At 41.9% G+C, this 24,028-nt stretch overlaps 1 protein-coding gene and 1 non-coding gene across 2 annotated transcripts; one reads left to right on the top strand and one right to left on the bottom strand.

The window, feature by feature from the left end:
- Positions 1-7,484: 7,484 nt before the first annotated feature.
- On the top strand, positions 7,485-22,998 carry LOC129136177 (regulator of nonsense transcripts 2-like). Its single transcript, XM_054660089.2, has 4 exons — positions 7,485-7,648; positions 12,402-12,543; positions 14,196-14,316; positions 22,855-22,998. Exons 1-4 carry the CDS (start codon positions 7,607-7,609, stop codon positions 22,862-22,864), a joined length of 315 nt encoding a protein of 104 aa, XP_054516064.1. The 5' UTR covers positions 7,485-7,606; the 3' UTR covers positions 22,865-22,998.
- On the bottom strand, positions 20,878-20,985 carry LOC112204650 (U6 spliceosomal RNA). The gene has a single exon (XR_002938323.1). It is a non-coding gene; the product is annotated as a U6 spliceosomal RNA (small nuclear RNA).
- Positions 22,999-24,028: the final 1,030 nt, after the last annotated feature.

Here is a 24,028-nt window from a genome sequence, read left to right as displayed (position 1 = left end):
GATTTGGCGTGGTGTTGTTTTGTTTGGTTTGGGTTTTGGAAACCGATTGAACGGGTAAATTGGTATCTCCCAGCGTCATGTTTGTGCTTTAAAAATACATTCTCGGCCAGGTGCAGTGGCTCACGCCTGTAATCCCAGCACTTTGGGAGGCCGAGGTGGGCGGATCACGAGGTCAGGAGATCGAGACCATCCTGGCTAACACAATGAAACACCATCTGTACTAAAAATACAAAAAATTAGCCGGGCGCGGTGGCGGACACGTGTAGTCCCAGCTACTCGGGAGGCTGAGGCAGGAGAATGGCGTGAACCTGGGAGGCGGAGCTTGCAGTGAGCCGAGATCACGCCACTGCACTCCGGCCTGGGTGAAAGAGCCAGACTGCATCTCAAAAAAAAAAAAAATACATTCTCAGATGACTAGTGTTGTGTTCACCTTAAGGATTCCAACTCTGCATGACTTTTCTTAGGTGCCGGAGTTAATGTACCTTTGGGGCTAATGAAAAAAAAAGTAGCCTACACAGACCAATAGAATGCACATTTTTAGAAGAGGCCGAATACTGGTGAAGATGGGAAATGGTACAGCGTGGTTCAGCCTGGGGCAGCGTTTGTGATTTATGTGGGCAGAGCCTCTCTCTGCAAAGCAGGTAACTCACAAAGGAACAGCAAGAACCACTCTTGTTCATCTCTTGCCAGGTGTTAATTTTAAGGCTGATTTACACACTCCAAACGGAGTTACTGTAATCACCATTGCTAAAATTTCAAAAATCAAGCTGAGAGTTATTATCATTTGAAAAAAAACAAGGATTTATTAAAGAAAGAACCTTCCAGATTTCACTTACCGGAAGTTTATCATCCAGCCCTTATCACCATCTTCATCACTGACTTGTGTACTGTTACTCACTGTCCTTTTGTTGGGTTTACAAGTTTATCATTTTTATATTATTTCTAGGTGTCAGATTATTTATTACAGGGAGCCAGGATCATTCTAAATTCACCCTTTAAATTTCATGTCATACACAAGGCAGACAATGTGAAAATCAGGTGCATGGTGATGATTTACCTTTATTCACCTTTCATCTAGAAAGAATAAAGTCACTAGCAGGTGTAATATGTTGGGGAACCAGAAAGTGGGCCAAATTAGATTCTTCACAACATTGCATCTTCAGTTTGAAAGGACAAGCCCCCTGAATTTTGGAAATGTTTATGATTCTCATAACTGTCAGTCTTTTGGGCCTCCTTTTTCCCCCTTGTGATCAGGAGAGGTAAGCAGGTGTTAACACATCTGGCTGTCAGACTTCTTCCTTTGAGACTTTGATTCTTTTTGGGGGAGTGATAAGCTGGAAAGGCATCCCGGCAGCCTCACGATCTGTCTCAAGGTCAGTCCCCTTACTTCCCTATGGGAGCCTCACAGGCCCTTGGACACTCTGCGTTTACATACAGCTACTGCAGACCTGAGGTGTGCAAAACCAAGCAGCCTGACGGAGGGTGCAGAAAGTGCACAGTGGCTAGGAGAGCGCAAAGCAAGGATCATGATGAGAAAACAAAAACCCAAACAGAAGCCAGGCACAAACACACAAAAGAGCAAAAACCTGAGAAGCTCAGTATGGTCTTAACCCTAGAGCATACAGAAGATTCGGATTGGAAGACACACTCATTTTATAGTCAAGGAATCATGCTGAGAGGTGTGTTAATGCCATTCAGTACAGTAGAATCAGTAATTGATGCTTTCAGGATTTTTATAATGAGCAGAAATATTAGTAACTTCATTATAGGAAGGAATAGAGTTGACGCTTGAACACTGGTGGTTAGGGTTTATGACCCCCCGTGCAGTCAGAAATTCACAAAGAACTTTTTTTTTTGAGATGGAGTCTCACTCTGTCCCCAGGATGGAGTGCAGTGGTGCGATCTCGGCTCACTGCAACCTCCGCCTGGTGGGTTCAAGAGATTCTCCAGCCTCAGCCTCCCAAGTAGCTGGGATAACAGGTGCCTGCCACCTCGCCTGGCTAATTTTTGTATTTTAGTAGAGACAGCGTTTTACCATGTTGGCCAGGTTGGTCTCGACCTCCTGACCTCAGGTGATCCTCCTGCCACGGCCTCCCAAAGTGCTGGGATTACAGCGTGAGCCACCATGCCTGGCCTATTAAGTCATATTTCTAAGACTTCTTTCTTGCAGTTTGTTTGGAAGCCAAACTGTGCAGAAGATAGACATTTGGGGTCATTTAATTCAGTAAATTCTTCCATTTATTAGTTGAATAGCTTCTATGTTAATGGAAAAATGTTTGTTATTTAATGTTTAAAGAAATGCTAGTTGTTTAATGTATTCATAACATTAATAAACTGAATTTTCTAAAAAACACTACTTAGCAGTTTTTTGAATGCCACAGTAATTTCAAGTAACTATATTTTTCTAGAGTTAGAGACAAAATCTTAGACTGCTTACTTCAGCCCTATATGTACTTGTTGTTAACCCTTTGGTGACGTGACGAGTGGGTTTGTTCGAATGGCAGGATGCAGGCCCCACTGGGGTGGGTTTGGTGGAGAATGAGAAGGGAGGGAGTGAAGATACTACATATAGATAAGTCTTGAGGAGTTTTGCCAGAAAGGGAAGAGAAACGGGGAGGTAGCTAGAGAAGGTCGTAGAGTTAAAAGACAGGGTTTTTTTTTTAAAGGTAGAAGATATTATGGAATCTTTATATGCTCATGGAGCAGTCCTTTAGAGTTGAAATATTGGATTTTACTTTCCTTGATGCTGCTACAGCCAAAGGTATGATCAAGTACAAATTAGTGTTATAGGTGTCTTAGGTGATCTTCTTTCTTTATATATTAAAATAACATGTCTTCATATATCCAGAAAGCTCCTAATTTATGAAATAAATCTTACATTTATGTTATTTAGGAGCGCAAGCAATCAAATAAAACATAATCATTATAATCCCTTGGAGGAGAGAATAGTTTACTTCTCTGAGAAACTTCCCATCTTATATAAATCAGTAGCCATTTACTCAGCCACTCATTTCTTTAGCAGATATGTTTATTGGGTACCTATTGTGTGCTTAACAGTGTGCATCGGGCTAAGTATAAAGTGATAAATACAACTGAGGTGGTTCCTGTTCTAACAGAAGGTAGATATTTAACAACTAAACAAATATATCATTTCAAATTGGGATAAATGCTAAGAGCAGAATGCTTTGGTAGAGATTAAGGGAAGGGCATTCCTAGATAGGATAGTGGGGAAGAAGTCTCTGAGGTCATGAATTTCAAACAGGGCAAAGTAAAGTGGAGCCATCCATCCAGGTGAAAATTTAGGGGAAGATGGGAACAATGTGTCAAATGTCTTGAGGGAGAAAAGAACCTGTATTTAAAAAACTAAAAGAAGGCCAGCACTAATAGAGGGCAGGGCACAATCCTGTGTGGGAGGGCAGAGGTACCCACCAGGGCAAGGCTAAAAGCAGGGAGCCTGGACAGAAGGCTTTGGTAGTGATTCAGGTGAGAGATGACAGTCAGCTGTCTAGCATATGGCAAGGCACATGGAGAGAAGTCTGGATTTGAGCTATTTCGGAGGTAGAACGACCTGGCTGATTTGGCGCTGGATTGGATATGGGTGTGTAGGGGGTGAGACATCAAAGATGATAGTTGGTTTTCCAGATTGGGCCACTGGCTAATCTCTGGGACAGGAAACAAAGGACCAATGAGCAAAAGTTTCCCTTTGGCCGTGTTCCACTTGAGAAGCCTTTGAGGTGTCCAAGTGGAAATGTATGGAGATCAGAAGGTTACGTGGAGTGAAAACAGAAATGTGATGGGTAGAGTATATTGAAAGCATCGGAACAAATGATTCATCCCTGGTGTAAAGTGTGGACAGAGAAGAGAAGCAGGGTCAGGATTGAGCCCTGAAGAACCTTAACATTTAGAAATAAGGTAGAAAAGCTGATGAAGTCAAAGGAATAGAAGTTTTTGATATGGTCCAAAAATTTTTGCTTATTGACAGTTCTTGAAGAAGCAAGCTGGAAGGATGGGAAGATGTAATCGAGGAGGGAAGTTCGAATTCACATTTTTGCAGATGTGCTTTTTGTGCTGGAGAAAAACTTAATTCTATATTAGGCCCTAGTTTTTAAGCATTATCAAAGTACTGAACAACTGTACAGAGTCTCTTTGTTTTGATGAGATTGTCATAGGAGGATGCAGTATCCTAGAGATATTAATTTTCCATAAATCAAGCCCTTAAACTTAGTATAATCCTAATCATATCACACCAGGAAGATGTTTTGTTTTGTTTTTCCAAGGGAAAGAGAAGAGCAGGGAGATCAATGCAGAATGAATTTAAAATTATTTCTTAAAACATCTGTAAGAATAAGCAAAATAGCTAACAGATTTTCAGGAAATGAGTGAAATGCTCTACAAGATATGAAAACATGGCTGGGCACTGTGGCTCACACCTGTAATCCCAGCACTTTGGGAGGCCGAGGCGGGTGGATCACCTGAGGTCAGGAGTTCAAGACCAGCCTGGCCAACATGGTAAAACCCTGTCTCTACTAAAAATACAAAAAAATTAGCCAGGCATGGTGGCAGGCGCCTGTAATCCCAGCTACTCAGGAGGCTGAGTCAGGAGAATCACTTGAACCTGGGAGGTGGAGGTTGCAGTGAGCCGAGATCACGCCATTGCACTCCAGCTGGGGGAGACAAGAGCGAGACTTCGTCTTAAAAAAAAAAAAAAAAAAAAGATAAAACATTTTAAACTGACAATAATAGTTTGATACAGGAACAGATTAATGAAATGGAGAAGAATCCAAAATAGACCCAAAACATGACCGTTTAGTAATATGATGAAGATAACGTTGCAAATCAGTTAAGGGAAAACAGACAATAAACAAAAATAAAGTTGACGTCCTGTTTTATTTCCACAGCAGAATTAATTGCAAATCTATCAAACACTCCAATAATTATGAAGACTGTTGGGCCCTGCATCAAGCGCTTTACATCTATTCTTTGCATAGTGCTGTCAGATACTGTTAGTATTCCTTTGCTTTGGCTAAAGAAACAGAGGCTTGGAAAGATAAGAAACTTGCTGGCCAGGCACGGTGGCTCAACGCCTGTAATCCCATCACTTTGGGAGGCCGAGGTGGGAGGATCACGAGGTCAGGAGATCGAGACCCTCCTAGCTAACACAGTGAAACCCCGTCTCCAGTAAATACAAAAAATTAGCTGGTTGTGGTGGTGGGTGCCTGTAGTCCCAGCTACTTGGGAGGCTGAGACAGGATAATCGCTTGAACGCAGGAGGCAGAGGTTTCAGTGAGCTGAGACTGTGCCACTGCACAGTCTCTCTGCATGGGGGACAGAGTGAGACTCTGTCTCCAAAAAAAAAAAAAAAACTTGCTTAAGACCACATGGCTAGGACGTGGTGGAGTTTGTTCTCAACTGTTTTACTGTGTTGCCTTCTAGCACAGGATGCTATAAGAAACTTGAAGAAATGACAGGCCAGGAAGAAAATATTTATGGTCTACACAAAGGCCTAATACTTTTACTATAGCAAATCAATGAGAAATGATGAATGATCTAGTTTTTTTTTTTTTTATTGTGTGAAAGGTAATGGCAAAATCATGCCAAAGGTCATGAGTAATAAAATAGTATGAGCCTTTTCACTTATCAGACCATCAGATATTGGGATTTACTAAGTGATAATATCCAGTGTGGTTTTGTTTGAGTAATGATTTGGTTTGTAAATATCTATCAGTCCAGCTTTTTTAGAGGGAAATTCAGTAAACCTGTCGAATGGGCTTGCCAGTTGATCTAAAAATTTACCCCTAGTTAGTAATTCTCTTTATAAAGCTAAATATACAAAGTTGTCACATTGTGATAGGAAAGTCCTTCCATGTGTGGGAAGGATCATTTAAAAAAAAATATTGTCTGTCAATAATTAAATAATAAGGGCATATCAATGTAATTAGCTCTGTATATACTCAAAGAGAAAGATAACCAAGATATAGGATTAAACAGAATAAAAAATATGTATGTTGAGTATACAGCAATATGCATTGTGGTTGCTTGTGTCTATATTATTAGTATATGCAAGAAAAAATCCGAAAGAACATACTGCATTGTTAATAGTTGAAAAAATCCAAAAGAACATACTGCATTGTTAATAGTTGTTGCGTCTTGGGGTTGGGGCAGTGGGAAGTCGCTGGAGGAGTTAGTATGGACATACTTACCAATACATTTTTGTATTTAAATATTTTATGAAAAGAATATGTTAATTTTATAATCAAGGAGAAAAATCAAGGTTTGTCTATTGTGATCCTTTTGAATTTTAAGTAAAAAGTCTTTATAAATCTTACGAACCTGGGAAGACTTCAAGCAGATTATGATAAACTAGAGCTTAAAAAAGAAACAATAAAACAGGATTTTGCTTGATTTGCAAGTCTCTTGAATATATGGGGCCTATATCAGAAGACTATTTAAATGGTGGTAGAGCAGTTTCTAAGACATTGAGGGCCTTTCAGCATGACCTGCCTACCTTCCTGGAACATTCAGCTCGTCCCTCTTTGCTGCTCATTCATCAGTCATGTGTTTGCAGTTCCCTAAGTGTACCATGCTGGTGGTCCATGTCCTTTCTTTGCACCTGTTCTTCCCCTGCCTCGATTCCCTCCGCATTCCCCAAACTGCTCTTTTACCATCTGCTTGGAAGAAGTTGATGAAGTCTTTAACATTCTCAAATGTGCCATTTCTATTCAGCTTTTTGTGAAAGGCACGCAACCACTCTCAGCCAGGTACAGGTAGTCACTTCATCTCCTCCACAGGTGCGGTACACCTATGATGTATCATCATCATTGTTTCTGTATCTGTCTTAACAAGCTTATGAGCTCTTTGAGTGTAGAGGCTAAGTATTTTTAACATTACTGTCTCCAAGCCTGTAACACATGGCAAGTCTTCGGTGAAGGTTCATTTAATTAATTGGTTGGAAAATTCAGTGTAAATGCTAAAAATAATTGATATTACCAACCAAGGAATTAATACAAATGGTCATAGATTCCATTCATTCTTCAGTACTCCCTGAACTCCTGCTGTGGGTAACGCCCTGCTGGGGAGCCCTGGAGAAAGGGATGCAGTGATGAGCCCACCTTGCCTGGTGATTATGAAGGAAGATGTGATCTAGGAGGATGAATAGAAGGGTGTAGTGTATTTGAGGAGCAGGGGGATTCGGTAGAACCCGCAGCACTGCGTGCTTGGGAGAGGCTGGAGCAGTCAACAGCAGCCAAGTCCTGCATTTCCTTCCATGTCATAGGCAGAGGTGTTAGGTGGAGGGAGAAATACTCCCTAGATTTATCCACGTTTCAGAAAGAGTATTATGGTGGTTGTAATTGTTGACTGTTATGGCTCTTATGATTGTTGTGTTTTAAGAAATACAGCATTGAGTGAGTTTGCAATTTATACTGACATATATCCATATATATCTTGGAGTGTTTATTATGTCCTTTTTAATTTCTTTTAGCAACGAAGTGGTGAATCTGTTAAAGTGCACCAACTAGATGTTGCCATTCCTTTGCATCTCAAAAGCCAGCTGAGGAAAGGGCCCCCACTGGGAGGTGGGGAAGGAGAGGCTGAGTCTGCAGACACAATGCCGTTTGTCATGTTAACAAGAAAAGGCAATAAACAGCAGGTAAGAAACTGCCCGCCCTGTAATTATAGCTGATTGTGAGTTATCCAGTTAGGTTTTAACTTATCTTTGACCTACAAGGGGATAAGGGTTGGACAGTTTTAAACCATTCAGTGGTAGAATAATTTCTTCCCTTATATAGTTTTTTTTGTTTTTGTTTTTGTTTTTGTTTTTTTGAGACGGCGTCTCACTTTGTCGCCCAGGCTGGAGTGGCAGGGTCTTGGCTCACTGCAACCTCCTCCTCCCAGGTTCAAACGATTCTTCTGCCTCAGCCTCCTGAGTAGCTGGGATTACAGGCGTCCACCATGACGCCCGGCTAATTTTTGTATTTTTAGTAGAGACGAGGTTTCACCATGTTGGCCAGGCTGGTCTGGAACTCCTGACCTCAGGTGATCTGCCCATCTCGGCCTCCCAAAGTGCTTGGATTACAGGCGTGAGCAACTGCGCTTGGCCCCTTATGTGTTTTAAATCATACATGTTTGTAAGAATATGTAAGTACCTTGACTTCTAGCACAAACTTCCACAAGCAAGCCCCAGGCGGGGAAGGAAAGGAGGATGGCGACTGATGCAGCTCAGGAAGAGGCTCGGCTGCCGTCAGCTGAAAATCACACCAACCCTTCTCCATATCCCTCTCCATTCTTCTTGTTTGCTCTTTCCCCCTTCGTACAAGATGGTCCCTCAAAACTGTTTCCCCCTCTACCAAGCTGTTACTCTAGCGATTCATAGTTGATTTGTCAACTATTGAGCATCACTACGTGCCAGGTACTATTCTATTTCAGGTCCTGAGGCTACAGTGATAAACAGAACAATGTTCCTGCCCTTGTGGAACTTATCTCCTACTGAGAGAGCAGAGAGACAAATGCACATATTTGCAGATAGTGAAACATGGTATGAAGAGAATAGAGGCCAGCTCTCAGATACACCTTTAGGTGTATTTAGGTCAATTCTGTAAAATTTTTTTACATCTTAACATTTCTGAGATCAAGTTGCTTCTTAGAGTCCATGAAATCCTGTGATAATTGACAGCATTTCTTTCTGCTTTAGTGATAAGTAAAATAATGGTGTATCTTAGAATTAATAGAATGTTAGATTTTGTTGCATATGGTAGCTGCCACAGTTATCTTAGACAAGTCCAATACCACATTCATCTACACAGTCATTTAACAAGTATTTATTATTTACCTGCTACACACCAAGCACTTCTGTGTGCAGAATATAGAGGCAGTTAGCCAGAGTCCTTCCTCTCTTGCGAGCTTTCATTCTGGTGTTGGGAGGCATATGAGAAATACACCAAGTCACGTTGGGATGGCTACCAAGGAGGATAAAGCAGGGTAAGAGGATAGAAAGAGACACGGATGATGAGATGCCAGGAGAGGGAGGCTGCCTCTTAGGTAGGATGATCAGGGAAGACCCTACAATAAGTTGCATCTGAGATGTCCTCCCCACTAGCACAGCCTCGAACAGATGATGCCTAAATTTTATCCCTGCATTTGTCAGGCAACTTCTCATGTACACCGAGATCAAAATTGTGCACTATACTTGTGCAGTATACAAGTGATATACTTGTACAGCATGAAAGTGATATACTTGAGCAGTATACTACTTGTTGCTGCAGTGATACCACCTATATACCAATTAGAATTGTGGTGTGTGGCCGGGCATAGTGGCTCACACCTGTAATCCCAGCACTTTGGGAGGCCAAGGCGGGCGGATCACAAGGTCAGGGATTCAAGACCAGCCTGACCAACATAGTGAAACCCCGTCTCTACTAAAAATACAAAAATTAGCCAGGCTTGGTGGCGTGTGCCTGTAATCCCAGCTACTCAGGAGGCTGAGGCAGGAGAATCACTTGAACCCAGGAGGTGGAGGTTGTAGTGAGCCAAGATCACACCATTGTACTCCAGCCTGGGCAACAGAACGAGACTCCGTCTCAAAAAAAGAAATAAATAAATAAAATAATCATGGAGTGTGGAGCTGGCAAAGACTTCACGGCATGACTCATGTATTGAGAGTTAACTTTGACAGGATCAGAGCATTGCTGAATCTTCCTCAGACACTTCCATCGTCCGGCCTTGCCTCCAGTCCAGGCTCCAGCCAGGCCTCCTGGTGCTTTCAGGAGAGCCACACCCCTCCCCTCCTTCGACCAGGGTTGGGCTCTGGCACATCCCCATTCCTTTACTCCCCATTCTCTATCTGTGAGGAAAATGAGAGCTTTTTAAAAAATCAGGCCCTAAATTTGGCATTGTCCTGAGATCTTTGCTAAGACTGCTGTCCTCAGAGCACCTGGAAATGCTAATTCACCACTGTTACGAGGATTCACAAATCCCAGCATTTTTGCTTTTCTAGGGACTATTTAATTCTCTGAACCAGACTTTACTATTTCAGTTATCACGTTTTAGATCTCCTTCATTCTCTTTCTCTTTAAAAACTCTTAGCTTCCTCCTCCATTCCCCCCATCACCGGCTTTCTTGGCACACAGTTTCTAAAGGTAATTAGGCTGTAAAGTTGGAAGGCATGCACACATGCACATATCTGTCTGTTGAATTGTGGAGGGCAGTACACGGCAGCTTCAGCTAGATATACCTTGGTCTCCATTCCTGCACAGCTGCTAGATAATGCTGTTACATTGGCACAGGAAGGCCATGATTTTTGTTAACTAAAAGAGAGTTTAGGAATATCTCTTTTTGAAGGTCAGATTGTACAACAGTAAATAATGAGTTTTTTTTCTTCCTCCCTTTCATGAAGTACATGAATATTCATTAACACCTTTGTCAACTCTACACCCCATCTGGCCCTTATAGAACGTGTAGGAATTGAAAATAAATTAATCAATGCCTACTTAAAAGAAACTTGTGGACTTTGGAAAATAAGTATACCCCAGCAGTCTGAAATTCTAAATTGTGTGGGTCAAAATAAGATTATGTGTATTTTAGAAGGAATATTTTTGGTTCAAAGTAGGTAGATTATAAACCGGGTGGCTTATGTAATTTTATGTAAATGAATTTGAAGTCCTTGTTTCTTAAAATGTGGCATTTAGTTTAATTTTTAATTTTTAAGGATATATTATTACTAAATTTAAAAAATATTAGCAGACATGAAATGAAAACTCAGAGTACTTGGTTATTAAGTAAATTTTCAGTGCTTCTAAACTTTATTTGGAATTTTGGAAAATATTCAGTTTTTTGGAACATTATTTGAAGAAACATCGCTGGTATGTTGTGGTCTGAAAAAGAAAGTAGATTTTGTTCTGATTTTTATTCCTTTATTTGGCTTTTGGGTGTTGGCCCTTCTGGTGCAACGGTTTTTCTACAAATGTGAAATGTCTTGCCTTATAGGAATCTTTGGATTTTAAGTGAAAGACCTCTTTGTGCATCAAATTTGTACTCAGAAATAACTTTCTGTTGTGGTCATTAGAAAAAAATTGCACCAATGAAGTGAGTAGTTGCAGAGAAAGAAAAAGATAATGCTTTTAGCCATTTATTTTTTTCTAGATTTAAATATTTCTGAATTAGAATAATAAATGTCAATTAAAGCAAGTTTTAATGTAATATAAATGTTATAAAATGCTTTAAAAAGCTTTTTTATTCAAACAAATGCATAACATAGTATAGTTTAATACTGGCAGACAAACCATTTTTGCAATTAATATTTATATAAGGAGTTATGATTTGTTATATTTTGACTAGAATAATTGATAGTTACATGTCATAGTAACTTGAGATTGTATGTTTTTTAATTTTAGCTACAGTCATGGAGTAGCTGCAAAATATCAGCTAAATCACCTTCATTGCTATTATGTTCAGGAAATTTAGTTTGAGTGGCTTCAATATTTTTATCATCTAATTTGCTATAAAGTAGTGTGTCTCTGTTAATAGTATCTTAGCAGCTCTGCAGTAAAGGCAGTAGGCAAAGGTGGCCATCAGTAAATTTGTCTCTTCATTTCCCTGTATTTATTACTGTCTCTTTTATGTTCTTTTTAAGTACATAATACTTGAGAACTTTGCCTTTTGTAAAACTTGTCTCAGAGTTCATAAAATGTGTTTTTGTTCATCTTTTATTTATAATTGTTTCCCTTTAGAAGATCTAAACGAAGAAATTGTTAATCTTATAAATGAATAAGAAAGCCTATATTTCTCACCTTTTTTGATCACGTTATGAAATTTTCTCTATAATGTTTTATACTATTTTATTATTGTGATTAGTACCATCATCATTAGGCTTATTAGTAGATTATGAAGGAAATTTCAAATTTTATCATCAGGAACCTAAAAAGGGGGAAAAATGGCCACCCTGTTTTATTTCTGAGTGTTTAGATAAAAACATCTTAGAGTTGCAACTTCCAGTTCATGATGATTAAGAAATTATCTATCTACCTTTTTTTTTTTTAATTGAGTTGGAGTCTTGCTCTTTTGCCCAGGCTGGAGTGCAGTGGCACAATCTTGGCTCACTGCAACCTCCGCTTCCCGGGTTCAAGCAGTTCTCCTGCCTCAGCCTCCCGGGTAGCTGGGGCTACAAGTGCATGCCACCACACCCAGCTAATTTTTGTGTTTTTAGTAAAGACGGGGTTTCATCGTGTTGACCAGGATGGTCTTGATCTCTTGACCTCGTGATCCACCCGCCTCAGCCTCCCAAAGTGCTGGGATTACAGGTGTGAGCCACCGTGCCCAGCCTGTACTTGCTATTTTATTTGAAGTCTGTTTTTTCTTTCTCTCAGTGTTCTCAAACTATTTGTAACTCCTTTGTTATTTTCTCCCAGTTTAAGATCCTTAATGTACCCATGTCCTCTCAACTTGCTGCAAATCATTGGAACCAGCAACAGGCAGAACAAGAAGAGAGGATGAGAATGAAAAAGCTCACACTAGATATCAATGAACGGCAAGAACAGGAAGATTATCAAGGTATAAAATCATCTATAAGAGAAGTGGAAATTTTTGTTGCCTTTTGAGCATCAAAATTGTTATTTTGTCTCACCTTCTCATGTCATATTTTTCCACATTTATGCTGAGAAATTCATTTTGTATCCCACTGTTTTTCTTTCACTTATGTGTAAAATAACAATAATGTAATTTTCACCATATTTTGCTCTAATTAAATTAGAGTATAAACTGCTAAGCTACGTTTGCAAGCAAGGTGATAATCAATTTTTAATTGCTTCACATTGCCAGCCAGTTGTGTGCAGATTCATTTAACAAACAGTATGCATTGCTTAATGACAGGGATGCATTCTAAAAAATGTGGCATTAGGCAATTTCATCATTGTGCAAACATCATAGAGTGTACTTGACAAACCTAGATGGTGTAGCCTACTACACACTGAGGCTGTATGGTGTAGCTGTTATGAACTGATGGGACCACCATTGTGTAGGTGTCTGTCATTGACTGGAACATGGTCACGCGGCACACGACTGTATTTACCTCCTTTTGTCTATTTGGAGTCCTGGTCTTGAGGAACCTGTGTTCCTTCAGATTTGAGGAAATACTCAAATTAGGATTCTCATTTTATGCATACATACCCAGCATTTTTCAGTTAATTGGAACCTTACACATCGAGTCCATGGAGACCTCATAGGCTAGCGTTTTGGTGTTCCTGTGGTATGCAGATTTTACAGCCATAACAGTTGTTTCTACAGCACTGTACTGAATAAACCACCGTCTGTGCAGGAGAGTGTATGTAAATCAGTATTTGTGGTTTCTAATCTTTTAATCTCACTTGTAGAATGTTCTCTCCCAGTCGATACCCAACAGTGTTTTTGTTTGTTTTAAGAGCCTTCCTCTGTCACCCAGGCTGGATGGAGTGCAGTGGCAGAATCACTGCAGCCTCAAACTCCTGGGCTCAAGTGATCCCTCTGCCTCTGCCTCAGCCCCCCAAGTAGCTAAGATTACAGACATGTGTCACCATACCTGGCTAATTTTTAATTTTTTGTAGAGAGGGGATCTTGCTATGTTGCCCAAGCTCATCTTGAACTCCTAGGCTTGAGCAGTCCTCCCGCCTCTGCATCCCAAAGTGGTAGGGTTACAGACGTGAGCCGCCACACCCAGCTCCAACATTCTTAATGATAATAGCTAACACTGGGTGCTTACTCTTTGGCCAGACACTGGTTTATGTACTTTTTCAAAGCATATAATCCTCATAACAATTCTTTGAGATAAGTGTTGTTGTTATCTGCATTTTACATTGAGGGAAATTGAACCTAAAGTCCCACAGCTAGAAAGTGACAGAGCTGGGATATTAACCAGTAGTCTCGCTCTACACACGATGCTCTTAGCTATTGCAATGCACTGCCTCTTAGGCTTTTCTACTGCCTCATAAGATAGCTATGTGGTGGCCAGATTCATAGTAAAGGGAACATTGGGTATTAAAAGAGTCTCCTCTCTTGATAATGCTCTTTTAAAACTTTTTAATCATTTTAGTCTGTATAATGGCTGTTTTTCTTTAGTCAGCTCCCTGACAGGACTAATAAACTTAATCTCCCCAACATTTCATTCACTCTGTAGGAGGAGTACATTTCTAAGAGTTAACAGCATTCTCTTTTTTTGCTCCTAATTACAGAAATGTTGCAGTCTCTTGCACAGCGCCCAGCTCCAGCAAACACCAATCGTGAGAGGCGGCCTCGCTACCAACATCCGAAGGGAGCACCTAATGCAGATCTAATCTTTAAGACTGGTGGGAGGTAAAGCAGTCATTACTCTTTCCTTAGCTGTTTGTTTCCATGATGTCCATAAGAATAAATTAGGGAATTCTGGATTATAGTTTTTGGCAAAGGCCCGATTTTTAGCAAAATAGAAAAGTCTTTGATATTTTAGCAAAATAGAAAAGTAGATATTTGAGGGGAAAAAAACTGCTTTATACCATAGTATGGCTGTTCTGTTTTTTTTATTTTTATTTTTATTTTTTGAGACAAGGTCTTGCTCTGTCGCCCAGGCTGAAGTGCAGTGGCACAATCGCAACTCACTCACTACAGCCTCACCCTCCTGGGCTCAAGTGATCCTCCCACATCAGCCTCCCAAGTAGCTGGGACTATAGGCATGCACCACCATACCTGGCTAATTTGTATGTCTTTTGTAGAGACAGAGTCTCGCCACATTGTGTAGGCTGGTCTCGAACTCCTGAGCTCAAGCCATCTGCCCACGTGGCTGTTCTTACAAAGACATTGGTTTCAGCTAGATCTTGGCTTTTGCCCTCTCTGAGTGGACTTCTTTTTTCTTCTTTTGCTTTAATAGGAAGGAGTTGTTATAGATGAACAAGAGAGAGACATCATAGGCTTTGTGTTAGAATTTCTCAGGTCAGGGTTAATTAATATCGATGTTTACAAAAACTAAAAATCTATTTTCTAGACTTTTAACCATGCAAGTAGAGTTTGTTCCTAAGCTCTTACTTATTTATTTTTTGAGACACAGTCTTGCTCTGTTGCCCAGGCTGGAGTGCAGTGGCGTGATCTCGGCTCACTGCAACCTCTGTCTCCTGGTTCAAGCGATTCTCCAGCCTCAACCTCCCGAGTAGCTGGGACAATAGGGCACGCCACCGCATCTGGCTAATTTTTGTATTTTTAGTAGAGACAGGGTTTCACCATGTTGGCCAGGCTGGTCTCGAACTCCTCACCTCAGGTGATTGCCCGCCTTGGCCTCCCAAAGTGCTGGGATTACAGGCGTGAGCCACCACGTCCAGCCTGTTTTTTTAAATTATAGAATTTCCTGATGGAATTCCTACCAGTTCCACTTAAAGTTAAATTGTTTAATGTGAGATAATTTAAAACTCTATAAAGAATTTGAAAATGAAGATGTTCCCTAATAAGACCTCTTTTATGGTCTTTGTTTTTTTTTTTTTTTTTTTTTGAGGCGGAGTCTCGCTCTGTCGCCCAGGCTGGAGTGCAGTGGCGCGATCTCTGCTCACTGCAAGCTCTGCCTCCCGGGTTCACACCATTCTCCTGCCTCAGCCTCCTGAGTAGCTGGGACCACAGGCGCCGCCACCACGCCCAGCTAATTTTTAGTATTTTTAGTAGAGACGGGGTTTCACCGTGTTAGCCAGGATGGTCTCGATCTCCTGACCTCGTGATCCGCCCGCCTCGGCCTCCCAAAGTGTTGGGATTACAGGCGTGAGCCACTGCCTCTTTTATGTTTTTTAAGGGTAAGTAATTTAAAGTGTTTCTGGGACATGATCTAAAGACCCATATCATCAACTAATTTTGTTCTTTTTTTTGCGACCGAATCTCACTCTGTCACCCAGGCTGGAGTGCAGCAGCATGATCTTGGCTCTCTGCAACCTCCACCTCTCGGGTTCAAGTGATTCTCCTGCCTCAGCCTCCCAAGTAGTTGGTATTACAGGTGCCCACCCACCACGCCTGGATAATTTTTGTGTTTTTAGTAGAGATGGGGTTTCACCATGTTGGCCAGGATGGTCTCGAACTCCTAACCTCAGGTGGTCCACCCACCTCAATTAATTTTGTCTTGCGGTTAAATTAAAGTGACAGTGGCTTCTGCTGCCCTTACTGATCTCACTTAGTGGATTAGTGTTTAAACCGAGGCTCTACAACAGCCCAAGATGTCACTTTGTTGTTGGGAGCAGGGGAGCAGGTGTAGATGGGGAGTGTGCTGGGGATGGCAGAATTAGATCATGATTCAGGAGGGTAGCATGGGGGAAAATGTAGTCATCAGAGCCTGTGTCTGTTACTCACTGGACATCACTGAACATATTCATGTGTTCTGGTGGCATCTTTCTTTGAACTATTTGCTCAGATAACTCTAATCAAATTGTAATGTAGAAAACTGGCTTGTCAAGACAGTTTAGAGATCTGTTCTTTAGCATCTGTTGAGTATAATTAAAAAAAAAAAAATCCAAGTTGGAAATGACCTGTAAACCCATCTAATTAGGCATAAGATATTAGGTTATTTTTAATTATCCAAACTTTATTAAAGTCCTTTAATTAAGCCTGTTTTATTGCTGCTAAAATGTAGACACTAGCTAGGTTAACAGGCAATGAAAAATGTTCATTTCCTGCTTTTGCATTTTCTTAGAGTAGCTTTAAATATATGCCACAGTGTTCTTGATAACATCTATTCCCTCCTGTCTCATCATCAGAGACCAAAACTATTAGAATATTTGTATTTCGGTTGGTAAAAAGTAATGCGGTTTTTGCCAATAAAAGTAATGGGAAAAACTGCAGTTACTTTTGCACCAGCATAATATCTTGATGTTTTCCATCATCTTCACCTGTTCATATTGCAGCCTAACGTCTCTGAATAGCACGTTTTTATTAATCCCTAGCCTCCTCACAATTCATGTATTGCAAGTATAGTGTCTTAGTAATTTGTGTAGACTCACTATGGAGTTGGATGACATAAGGGGCATCCAGTAGGATTTGCCTCCCTCCGTGTACACTCATCCAGGACTGCACTGTGGAAGATGGAGTACAAGACAGGGTCTTTACCTGCACGGTTGTGGTCCAGTAGGGAAGCCGAGTATGGGTACTTGAAAGATAATTCCACCCTCTTCATTTGTCTGTTTCAAAAACCTTGGGTGAGAGTCTGTTAAGGACCAGGCAGGAGATATGTAAGCATGTGTGTGCTGTCAGCGACGTGCGTGTGAACAGAGGTGAGCCTTTCTTAACCTGGTTACCGGTGTCAGTCACTTTGCAGAGTTCCTTCACTTTCTGTTTTCCCTTCCTTCCTCCAGTTCCTCCTTGGAAGAATCGGCTACACTTGCCCCTTCTTCCTTGCTCCCACTTGGGTGGCTTACCCCTGCCAAGTCACAGCTGGCAGTGGGAGGCATTGCCCACCCCAGTGGCTATGCTAGAAAAGAGAGGTTCATTATTGACTCCTGTCACCTTCTCAGTCCCTAGGTCTAGGCAGCTTCTGCCGTCACTGGCATCCCCACCTGCCATCTCTTGGCCTCATCTCAGCAGCACTTTGCATTGTAGGCCCTCCTTGTTCTCCCAACAGACCCTTCCTTGGCGTCTGTGATTCTGCTGGCTTCTGGGTTTTCCCTTCCCGCGATCACTGTGGCTCCTGCTGCTGACACTGCCTCCTTTCTGCGCTTCCCTGCCTAGGGATGTCTGTGTTCCTTGGGCTCAGCCTGGGCCCTCTTCTCCTTCTGCACTCTCAAAGGAGGTGTCATCCCTCCCAGTGGCCTGGCTTCCATCCAGGTCTTCAGCCCAGATCTTACATTTTCATTTCTGACTTTCCACCCCACTGTGACTCAGAGATGGAAGACTTGTGCCCCTGCCCCAGACCCCTCTTCCCCAGGGTCTCCAGTGCAGGGAGAGGAAGCGTTGTCTGCCCCCTTGTCCACAAAAGAAAAGGAAGTTGTGTTATTGACAGCTCCTCCTCCCTCAATCCCTAAATCTAGTTCATTAGCAAATCCTCTGCATTCTGCTCCCAAATGGCCCTCATTCTTGCCTTTTCTATTCTCTGCCCATAGCCAAGACCATGGGTCAAGCCACCATCACCTCTTGCCTGGATTGCTGTTGCTGCCTCAGCCTCCTCATCATCCTCTCCGTCTCAACCTTCAACCCTTTCCAATTCATTCTCTCCCTACAGACCCAGTGTTCTTTCTAAAACACAAATGTGATATCTGTGTGTGCCCTTCTGCTCAAAATCATCCAACGGCTCCTCGTGGCTTGTAGGATAAAAAGTCTAAACTCCTCAACTTGGTTCCCAAGGCCCCGTGGTGCAGGTGGACATACGTTACTGGCTTCATCTCCTGCTGTTCTTTCCCCTGCTGCAGCCTAGCTGACCTTTAGTTCTGTGTTCTTTTTGCCTCCTCTGTGTGGAACAGTCTCCAGCTGTTCCCCTGGAGAACTCCTGCTCCTTCGGGTCCTGCCTTGGTGTTCCTGAGTCTGACATAGGTCAGTGCGGATCTGCTGCCATGACTTACGGTATTTCTGCAGACCCTGTCCTCCTTAAGTGCCGCGTAGCTTGTCTCTATTCCCCATGAGATTACAGGCGATGAGGGCAGGGACTAAGTCTCATTTGTTTCCATTCTGTCTCCTTCACAGCTCTTGGTGCCTGGCACCTAGTAGGTGCTCAGTAAATATTTGGTGAGTGGACAAAAGAACTTTTCACAGTCTGTGTTCAGTCACTGAATAAACGTTCTCATTCCAGTTCTGCTCCCTAGCTCTTCCCTCTGTTTTTCTTTTTTGTAAGAGTCCTAGCTTTTGAGCTAGCCACTCAACCTGTTTTAAGATCTCTTCTTAAAATAGCACCTTAAAAAAAGAAAACCTAACTTGTCCATCAGTCTTAAGAATAGCACTCTGTAAAGTATCACAAATGGAATTTTTATAGTCAATGCTCCTAAAGTATAGGTGCGATAAACATGGTAGACGAACAAACATGGAAACATGAGATTTTACCCTTTAGAGGACCAGATGTTCTTTGCCTTTTTTAAAATTTACATTTTAAGGCTGGTTGTGATGGCTCATACCTGTATCCCAGCACTTTGGGAGGCCGAGGAAGGCGGATCACCTGAGGTCAGGAGTTCGAGACCAGCCTGACCAACATGGTGAAACCCCGTCTCTACTAAAATTAGAAAAATTAGCCGGTCATGGTGGCGGGCACCTATAATCCCAGCTACTCAGGAGTCTGAGGCAGGAGAATCACTCGAACCTGGGAGGTGAGGTTGCAGTGAGCCAAGATTGCGCCATTGCACTCCAGCCTGGGCAACAAGAGCGAAACTCTATTTTAAAAAATCAGTTATTAATATTAGTAATGTTATACGGCAGATAAAGGGAAATTTATTTGGAAACTGATTATAAAGTAGTTTAGGTCTAGGAGCAGTGGCTCACACCTGTAATCTCAGCACTTTGGGAGGTCGAGGTGGAAGGATCGCTTGAGCCCAGGAGGCAGAGACTGCCAGATCACACCACTGCACTCCAGGTTGGGCGACAGAGCCAGACCCTGTCTCAAAAAAAAAAGTAGTTTAAAAAAAAAAATTTTTTTTTTTTTGAGACGACATGTTGCTCTGTTACCCAGGCTGGAGTGCAGTGGCACAATCTCAGTTCAGTGCAGCCTCCACCTCCTGGGTTCAAGTGATTCTTCTGTTAGCCTCCCGAGTGGCTGGGATTACAGGTATGCAGTCCACCACTCTTGACTAATTTTTGTATTTTTAATAGAGACATAGTTTCGCCATGTTGGCCAGGCTGGTCTTGAACTCCTGACCTCAGGTGATCTGCCTGCCTGGACCTCCCAAAGTGCTGGGATTATAGGTGTCAGCCACCATGCCCAGCATAAACTATTTTTCTCCTGTAGCTTTTGATGGACTCCCAGATTTTAATTTGTATTTGTATATTTTCTAACCAGGAGATCCTTGAAATAAGGACATAAATTAAAATTTCAGCCCTTTAACAAATCAGAGGCATTTGCTTACAATGAGTTGAAACGGCAACAGTGCTGTAAGTAAAACTATTATGTAGGGTTTTCTGTATTGCAGAACAAGGTTGTTTTTCTAATACACTAGTATTGAAAACCTGTGAAGCGTAACATTTTTGGCAAGTGTTAATACTTATATGGCTTAGATGGTACTAATTCATATGGGTTATTTTAATGCTACTCAAACTTTAAAATACATATTAACTCTCTAGACTCTTACTAAAAAGCAAGTTCTGATTCATTTCTTTTATTATTATTACTTTTTTTTATTATTGTGGAAAGCTTCATGAATTTGCGTGTCATTCTTTTTTGTTGTTTTTTGAGATGGAGTCTTGTTCTGTTGCCCAGGCTGGAGTGCAGTGCTGGGATCTCGGCTCAATGCAACCTCTACCTCCCGAGTTCAAGCAGTTCTTGTGCCTCAGCCTCCCAAGTAGCTGTGATTACAGGCATGTGCCACCACCCCCAGCTAATTTTTTTTTTTTTTTTTTTTGTGATGGAGTCTCACTATATCGGAGTGCAGTGGCATGATCTCGGCTCACTGGAACCTCCGCCTCCCGGGTTCAAGCAATTCTCTGCCTCAGCCTCCTGGGTAGCTGGGATTACAGGCACCTGCCACCACGCCTGGCTAATTTTTGTATTTTTAGTAGAGACGGGGTTTCACCATCTTGGCCAGGCTGGTCTTGAACTCCTGACCTCATGATCCACCCTCCTCGGCTTCCCAAAGTGCTGGGATTACAGGCATGAGCCACCGCGCCCAGCCAAATTTTTGTATTTTTAGTAGAGATGAGGTCTCACCATGTTGGCCAGGCTGGTCTCCAAAACTCCTGACCTCAACTGATCTGCCTGCGTTAGCCTCCCAAAGTGCTGAGAGTACAGGCGTGAGCCACTGCACCCCACCTGCGTGTCATCCTTGCACAGGGCCGTGCTAGTCTTCTCTGTATCACTACAATTTTTAGTATATGTGCTGCTGAAGTGAGCACAACAAGCTCTGGTTACTTTTAAACAAGATCTCCAGTGATGTCGAAGCTGCTGGTGTGTGGCCTACACTTAGCGGCATAGGAGTATACTGTCTGACTTTTAAACCCATCTTTTTAAAGATGATTTTGTGGTTGTTTTATTTTGTTTTTGAGACAGGGTCTTCTCTGTCACCCAGGCTGGAGTGCAGTGGCGTGATCACAGGTCACCGCAGCCTTGACCTCCTGGGCTCAGCAGTCCTGCCTCAGCCTCTCCGTATCTGGGACTACAGGCACACACCACTACCAATGGCTAGTTTTTTTAATTTTTAGTGGAGTCGAGGTCTCACTATGTTGCCCAGGCTGATCTTGAACTCTTGTAAACCTATCTTAAGTAGAGTCTGCATTTTTTCGTCAGATTTTTTTTTTATATCTTTATGTAAGGTTAAATTAGTGATAGTTTTGTTATAAAATAGAGTCCATTGTAGAATTGCATTTAATCCAAAGTGTATATTGTATTAATAAACAGTTTTTGAGCTGATAGATTTTTGAGTCACTCAGAATGATTGTTTGCCTATAAACCAGTCAAATGACACCTTACACTATAAGTAGTGATATAACTATCCCTTACTTAGCAAAGATTTTGAACATTTTTTCCTGTCATTTACTGCATTTATTTAAAGTATTCTAGGTTAGATAGCTGCCTTTTCTTGACTTCAGGAGAGATGCTTGAATCTTCTCTTTCATTCTCTCAGGGAATACTTGTGTTCTTTCCATCAGTTCATTTCTGGAAGAGTTATGGATCTTATCCAGCTGAGGATATGCTTTTCCATATTTGCATCTTAACGCTTTGAAAGTTTCTTGCTAAGGTAGCTTGCTCTGTGAAAAACAAACTGTTCATCTGCTTGGACTGCCATGACAAAATATTACAGCCCTAGTAGCTTAAATGACAGATGTCTGTTGTCTCGCAGCACTGGAGGCCGCCGGCAGGAAACCTGAGGTCAGGGAGTCAGCGGGGCTGGTTCCTTCTGAGGCCTGGAGGAAGACTGCTCCAGGCCTGCCTTCTAGCTGCTGGGGGTGCCGGCAGTCTTTGGCTTCCATACCTTGTCATACCTCACCCTGGTCTCCGCCTTTGTCTTCACGTGGCCTTTTCCCCCTGTGTGTGTCTGTGTGCAAATTTCCCTTTTTATAGAGATGCAGTCATATGGGATTAGGGCTCCACCCTGCTCCAGTATGGCCTTATCTGAAGTAATTACATCTACAGCAACCTTGTTTCCAAATACGGTCACATTCTGAGGTCCTGCAGGTCAGTGTTAACATGTGAATTTTGGGGATACACAACTGAACCATAACACAAACTGTGAATTCTTAGCATCTTAAGAATAAGTTGTAGAAGAGAACAGAGCCACCCCTCCAGCCATTGCTCCAATGGCTCTGGTTAAGTTGTAGTTCAGTAGAGAGCACGAATGCTCTCAAAAAAGCACTACAGTTGTCCTCGGTATCCACAGGGGGTTGCTTCCCGGACCCCCTCAGACACCAAAATGCACAGACATTCAAGTCCCTGGTAAAAAATGGTGTAGCATTTATGTATAACATATGCACATCCTCCCGTGTACTTTAAATCATCTCTAGATTACTTGTAATACCTAATAAAGTGTAGATGCTATGGAGATAGTTGATATACTGTATTGTTTTTAATATTTATGTTATTTTTTATTGTTTGGGGTTTTTTTCCCCGAATATTTTTGGTCCATGAATGTGGAACCCGCAGATGCCAGGGCCAACTGTAACTTGGGGTAGTGACTTGGTGGTGGTGGGTAGCGTTGCAGACGCCGTCTTGCTGGACTTTGTCCTGTGGCAGCTAGCTCTCTGATGTGACCCTGTTTGTTCCTTTAGGAGACGTTGATCCAGCAGCACGTGTCATTTCATTAGGTCCTGTATCTGATGTTGTGGATAGTGGAGTCCTCCAGCAATTGAATGAGAGCAGTGGACACATCTCAGCAGGTCGGTCTAGAGAGTTGCGAATCTAAACCTGGGACAGGCTGGGGCCAGGAGGCAGAAACACCAGCCTCTGCCAACACCGGAACAAGCCGACGCTTCCAGACAAGGCGGAAAAGGCCTTTTGTAATGGAAATCTCGCGAGGGTTAATCTTCTCTTGAGAATGGCAGTCAAGAAATGAGATGGTTCACTTGACTACTGAGCAGTTACACCAAGGAGAGCGTGAAGGAGATGATTGAGCCAGAGAAGAAACGGGTTGTGATGGTAATGGTGTGGGGGAAATGAACTTGAGCTTTAAACTTGATTTGAGTTTCAGTGTCTCTGAATTGAACATCCCACGTTGGAAGAAGATACATTTGGGGGCTCCAGGACTACAGTAGAAAAGTATAGAGCAAGCAGGAAAATCTTCTAGTAAAACTTACATGCAGGACAACAAAATGATGAAAGATATCCAAATACCAGATAATCCACCAGGGAGGCTTTTGTTTAGGAATTTGTTTCAAGAGGAACAAGGGATGAGGGAGAAAAATCCGTTTTATCCATCAGAGTCAGTGATATAAAATTGCCTATTAAGGTAAAAGAAAAATGTGGAGACTATTTTACTATACAGAGAGCATTAATTCAGATGGCTTAGAAAAGTGATACCAGCCCAAGAACAGGGATCTAGTTGAGCCCATTGTAAGTATCATTGAAAACAAAACATGCCCGTCAGCATGTCACAGAAAACGAACGAAGGACAACAAGAAGTGGATGAGAATATTTTGTTGACCTTCATGGGTTTACAGCCTCTGTCTCTAAACAAAGTATGGAAACAAGTAGAGCTTTTATTTTGCTTTTGTTGTTGTTTTGTTTGTTTTGTTTTCCCCCACTAAATAGAAATGAGGGTCCTTAGTCTGTTTCTGACAATCTGTTAATTTCTTAGGACAGCTGTCTTTGGTTTGCTTTCCAGCAGGCGTAGTACATTTAGTCAGAGAGCACATCTGTATGCGACAACTTGATTACATCTTTTTTTCTAGCTATTTTGCATTTTTTCTTTTACCATGTTTCAGTTTCTGCATGTAGATTTAAATA

The sequence above is a fragment of the Pan troglodytes genome, chromosome 8 (assembly GCF_028858775.2).
Source record: "Pan troglodytes isolate AG18354 chromosome 8, NHGRI_mPanTro3-v2.0_pri, whole genome shotgun sequence".
Lineage (NCBI taxonomy): Eukaryota > Metazoa > Chordata > Mammalia > Primates > Hominidae > Pan > Pan troglodytes.
Note: the sequence above shows the minus strand (reverse complement) of the source record. Positions and strands in the feature narration are given on the sequence as shown.

Bases quoted from the DNA above. Each gene is read 5' to 3' on its own strand.
- LOC129136177 (XM_054660089.2), top strand. From the start codon at position 7,607: ATGCCGTTTGTCATGTTAACAAGAAAAGGCAATAAACAGCAG. The intron at 7,649-12,401 runs GTAAGAAACTGC...ATTTTCTCCCAG, and splicing joins GAAAAGGCAATAAACAGCAG to TTTAAGATCCTTAATGTACC. The intron at 12,544-14,195 runs GTATAAAATCAT...TCCTAATTACAG, and splicing joins AGAACAGGAAGATTATCAAG to AAATGTTGCAGTCTCTTGCA.